The 5,297-nt window shown below is 33.9% G+C and overlaps 1 protein-coding gene across 1 annotated transcript; it reads right to left on the bottom strand.

The window, feature by feature from the left end:
- LOC134265819 (sodium-dependent glucose transporter 1A-like) lies at positions 1–3,520 on the bottom strand. Its single transcript, XM_062748032.1, has 3 exons — positions 3,251–3,520; positions 2,531–2,819; positions 1–2,173 (listed from the first exon to the last, which is right to left on the bottom strand). Exons 1-3 carry the CDS (start codon positions 3,494–3,496, stop codon positions 1,098–1,100), a joined length of 1,611 nt encoding a protein of 536 aa, XP_062604016.1. The 5' UTR covers positions 3,497–3,520; the 3' UTR covers positions 1–1,097.
- Positions 3,521–5,297: the final 1,777 nt, after the last annotated feature.

Below are 5,297 nucleotides of genomic sequence, written 5' to 3'. Positions count from 1 at the left end.
TTGCCTCATTAGCAAAGTTTTTGGGTATTACGCTGAAAATTAACAGAAGGTGTATCAAAGTAAACCTTAAAGTGTGATTTTTTTCATATATTAGGGGTTTCTACAGATTAACTAAAATTTATAATATAAATCGTAAAATGTAAACAAGACCTTGTTCATTCATAAACGTTGATATTTTTTTTAAAATGATCAAAGAATATATCTTTTTAAAGCCCAACAAACGTATGGTACAAATTTTCTTTACTTATTTATGCTTTGTTTATCAAAGAACAAGACAACTTCAATATTATGCATTAGAACTAATATTTAAATCAATCAGAATATGATACAAAATGTTTCAATCTTAATATAACAAAATGTTTCATTACAGCACTGTAAAATCACACATTTTCAGGGAGTTAAATTTTTCGAAATTTGAGAAAAAGAAATGTTTGTTGGGATTTAATTTCGTAAAGGAAAATGTATACTACTAGTAGTAATGTATGTAATGTATATGAAAGTTTAAAGTTCGTGATGATCATAAATTCTTGGGTCTCTCCATACCTCAAAAACCACGAAAATTAAATCCCCTCCAACATTAGTGATCTCACAATTAAAATTAGCTTCGTATTTTCTTGCCTAGAAGTTCTTGAGAGAAAATTTATCTTCGCTTTTACCCAATTTTAACTATTTGTGAATTAGGTCCCCTTGGAAGAGTTTGTTGCCTTTTGTTGGAACAAACTTGAATCCCTTTTGAACAAGGATGCTTTATGGCAAGGTTTGGTCTAGTTGTTCTGAAGAAGATGAAACTGTGAGATATTACATGTATGACAACAACAATTCACAACATAACTTTTCCATCAGAAAAGCTTCCTTGAGCCTTTGGTGCAACTGAGCTAAATAACAGCCTTCCTAGGCCACAGGATAATAAATTATAGCTTAAATTATACGTGAATTTGGCTTTTTTAATCTAAAATGTATGATGGGGATGAAATAATATAACCTATTTACTGGCTATGAGGTTAAAATCAATTTTATCGTCCCCCAAGACAGCAACTATTTCCCGAGGCGTAGCAATTGTACTATTTGAATGATAGCTTTCATTTTCAAAAACAGTCCTAATTGAGTTCACTTTCAACAATAAACTTCTTGCATTCAGTGTCTTCGTGATCTTCTGAACGAACATCAATTTCGACTTCCTTGAATGTGTTCTTGGAAATTTTAATTCTTTTGGCAAATGTCCAGGCCATGAAAAATACCATCAACATAATGGCAGATTCCCCTAACATTATGTAAGTAAACCACATAGGAGTGGAATTGTCCATCAAAAATCCTATTATAATGGGATTAATTGTTGACCCTGCAGATGAAGCAATGAGAAACAGTGAAGCTATGAACCCTGTGACTGGCAGAATGGATTCTTCCGTCCACGAGAAAATAGAGGGGAAAATAATTGACATTGAAAATCCTACAAATCCTGTAAAAATCCAAATCCCTTCGTAAATCTTGAAATGGGCAGTCAAGAAGAAACCCAAAAATCCTACGAGTAGAAATGTGCTCAGAACGACAAGCATTTTTACAGTTTTAAAGATGGGAGCCAGGAATATTCCAAGAAATCGTCCAGCCGTGAAACTCGCCCAAAACACTGCAGTGGCCACAGAAGCTATGTATTTGGTCCATTTTAATTCAGTGACACAAAAAGTGGCAAGAAAATTATTAAAGCCATCTTCCATGGCACAATAGAGACCCATAAATAACATGATGATGGCTAATATTAGCACCTTCATTCCTCTTGATAATTTCTCCACATTTCTCTCTTTATCGATCTCTTCGTTTTCAGGTTTCTGCGTTTCCAGATCTGTTGGTCTTTTTGATGTGCAAGCCAGAATATACAATGGTAGAGCTGCTGTAACTGCAAGAAAAGTTGTAATCGAGAAGGGGATAAACAGTCTGGATTCTGTCATGGACAAGTCTGAAAACTTCCATCCCGTCGAATTGCTGGTAACAGGATTGGCAGTTACACTAGCATTTCGGAAGACATCTCTCTCGGTTTGATTATTATTTTTATCAGGGGCAAGAAATGGGGCAGTCACAAAAGGCGAAATTGCTCCACCAATAGCATAGGCAAAATGTATACTCTGGAAAAACGACTTGCCCTCAGCTCTCCATAGACTTATTAAAAGGGCATTTCCAGCTGAAATTGAAAACATTCTTACATGTATATGCGTAGATATTTCATGAACACTGTACAACACCATACTAGTATCGATAGGTGGCATTAATCAAAGTGAATTTAAGAACTTTTTAAAAAATAAAATCGCAAACTTTTATCAAATGCAATCGCATCAAAGCGTACATAATCTCAACTATTTATACAACCAAAATATTCTAGGGTTAATATTAAAAAGATGTTCGAGTTCCTCATTGATGATTGATTGGGTTGGTACAATAATTGCAATTATTATATATTTTTTAAAAAACCTGTTCTGCCTAAATCATGAATTGTACTTGACCTGTTAATTTCTCTTTGATAAGTTAAGGTTATACTTACTTGTGTCTAGTCCCCCTCCTGCCATTCCTTTGAACACATGGATGCCAATCATCAGTTCATAAAAAGAACACCATGGTATCAAAACCACAATGATAGCTAATGCTAAAGTAGAAGAGGACACACAATATGTCTTTTCTTTCATTTTGTCAAAAATTATTCCTGATATTATGGAACCCACAAGGTACCCCACCGAATGACTGGTCATAAAACCAGATGCCTCCTGTAGTGATGTGTGTGTGATGATCCTTAGGTCCAGGATAGATGGACCAAACTGACCATAAGCCCAACCCTTTGAAAAAATAGTACATTCCTACCATTGATACTAGAACAAAAAATACAAGTAAATATAACAGTATTTAACCACCTATAGTATTTAACCACCTATACATGTAACTCCAAATATTACGGAAGTCGGTTGATGCCAGGTTGAAAAATATTTTATCTGGTGGTGGCCACAAAAACAATAATACGCAGCAATTGGCTACCGCAAGTTACAAGTATGTTAGCTAGCGACTGTCGGAGCCATATATCTTTTTAAACGGCGGCCGCCAGATAACTTTCAAGCGGTCGTAAGATCTTTTTATCCAGCGGCTGTCGGAGTATTATTTATCGGCTGCCAGTTAATAATGTAGCGGCCGCCAGATAGAATATGTTTTACCTGGCATCTACAGGCTTCGTTAAAATTTGACCAACAAGAAACATTAAAAAAAAATCACTTACCAAAACAAAGAAACTCCATGTTATTCCTATTGAAATAAGATATTTTTCCCTGTATATGGCATTACTTTTTAGTTTAGTTAGTATACTTTCTTTGTTATCAGAGAGGTCTTCACAATCTTCCACGTCAATCTTCTTTACTTGAATACTATTTCCATTGGCTTCTTCTTTGGTAAAAGGAGTTTTTTCATCATCAATGTTGTGCTGTAAGTTTTCATTTGGCTTTATTTCTCTGATAGGTGACCCCATGTTGTCTTAGGTGTCTGGAATGTTAAATTTATTTTATTTGATTTTTTATTAAAGAATGAAGCGATAAATATTATTTTATCGATTAATTAACAGAGCTGATTAGAGGTGTCTTGTAGAAGTGCAATAAAGTATCGGAACGCCTGGTTTTCACCATGCATTCAGGACGTTTTTCTACAAAACACCTGTTTCTTTGACCTATTCTTATATTGCTTTGCAATTAGGTCTCAGCAGCTCGCCTGAGCCAGTGCTATACATGTAGGTTCAGATGGGCTTTTCAGATCAATCGAGGGTTGGGTAGTGTCTGTCTGCCACACGTCGTCTCGTGAACCACTGGGTCAATTCTATCCAGTTTTGTCACAAAGCATCTTTGTGTTAAGGGGATTTATTTTTTATCAAATGAAGCACCAAACCTTATTGCAAACCCAAAGAACACTTCCAGTCATATTCCAAGTTATGAATTGATTGTGAAAATATAAGAGAATTTCCGGAATCAAGTTTTTACGTAGGAAAAGATTTTTTGACCCTCGATTACCCCAGAAATTCTTAAGTCTTTGCAAATCTACAGAAGACAGAAATGCAAAAAAGAATGAAGGCGTACAAAGGGAAGAAAGACCCCGGTCTGAGAAACTTTTTTATGTCAAGAAACATCGCATTTGAAGGTTGAATATAACAATTATGCTGACTTTAAATAAATAATCGAAAACCATGTAACATTTTATTTGCAAGTTTAGCCCACTTCGGTTTAAAATATTGATCGTTATTTAATTAGAATATCTTGTTAACCAATTAAGTAGGAAGAATTTACATCACATGCAGGTGAAAGTTGAATTTATCTACATAATTTCATGTACCGGTATATCAAAACAGGTGGATTGTACTTTTGAAGTTATCTTTTTTTTATTTAATTAATGCAAATGAGTCCATTTAGGTAACTTTTTATTAAACGCTAGTTGGCTACTTATGAAATGATTCCATTGTATGATTCGAAATCTCTTTCAATCCACTCTTCTAACTGATTACATCTACTTTTTTAGAAAAAAGAAAGAAAAAAAAAAGAAATGTATTGCAATATCCGGAAATTTAAGTAGAGTATTTATCGGTTTTTGTATTTAGTTCCTGAATCAGCTGTGTGGCGTCCTAGATAAATTATTAAATGCGGTCTAGGACATTATTCACTTTGATCTTGAAACAATATGACATTCCTTTGCAGTAATTTCATGAATTTATTCAAAATAACTCTACATTGTTGAAAATTATTGAGACAGCTGTTCCAAAATTAGAAAAAATTACTAGCATACCTTTGCAACCACAGACCAGAAGGCAAAATTTCGAACCCGACCACTATAAATATTGATTCCTTATCAAGACATTCATATTGTACTTTTAATTACAGAGAATTTTACATGAGAGAGAGAGAGAGGCAAAAGTTAAAGATGCAAGTCCTCTGTTCTTAAATTCCCAATTTTTTTTAAACTTCCCAAAATAGATTTTCATTCAATTGAAAATAGTACGACATATAAAATTTAAGCATTGCTTATTTCTTTCAGCAACTATTGCTATATTGGATCATGATTTGAAGATATTTGAACACACACAAGGATAGGAAATCATTTATGATAATGAAAATAATATTATAACATTTTTTTGGGTACACTTTATTTTACTGTGAATTTCTAGTTTGGCTTACTTCTAAAACATTCTAGCTAGGACTATTATATTTCAAAAGTGCATTTCACCTGTTCGTGTTACAAGACGTTTCCTTGGATACCAACAACCTTCACCTTTGCCCCCCTCAAAAACG

This window comes from Saccostrea cucullata, unplaced genomic scaffold (assembly GCF_032062105.1).
Source record: "Saccostrea cucullata isolate Sc308-1 unplaced genomic scaffold, CSIRO_AGI_Scuc_v1 ctg299, whole genome shotgun sequence".
Lineage (NCBI taxonomy): Eukaryota > Metazoa > Mollusca > Bivalvia > Ostreida > Ostreidae > Saccostrea > Saccostrea cuccullata.
This window is presented reverse-complemented; position numbering and strand designations above follow the sequence as displayed.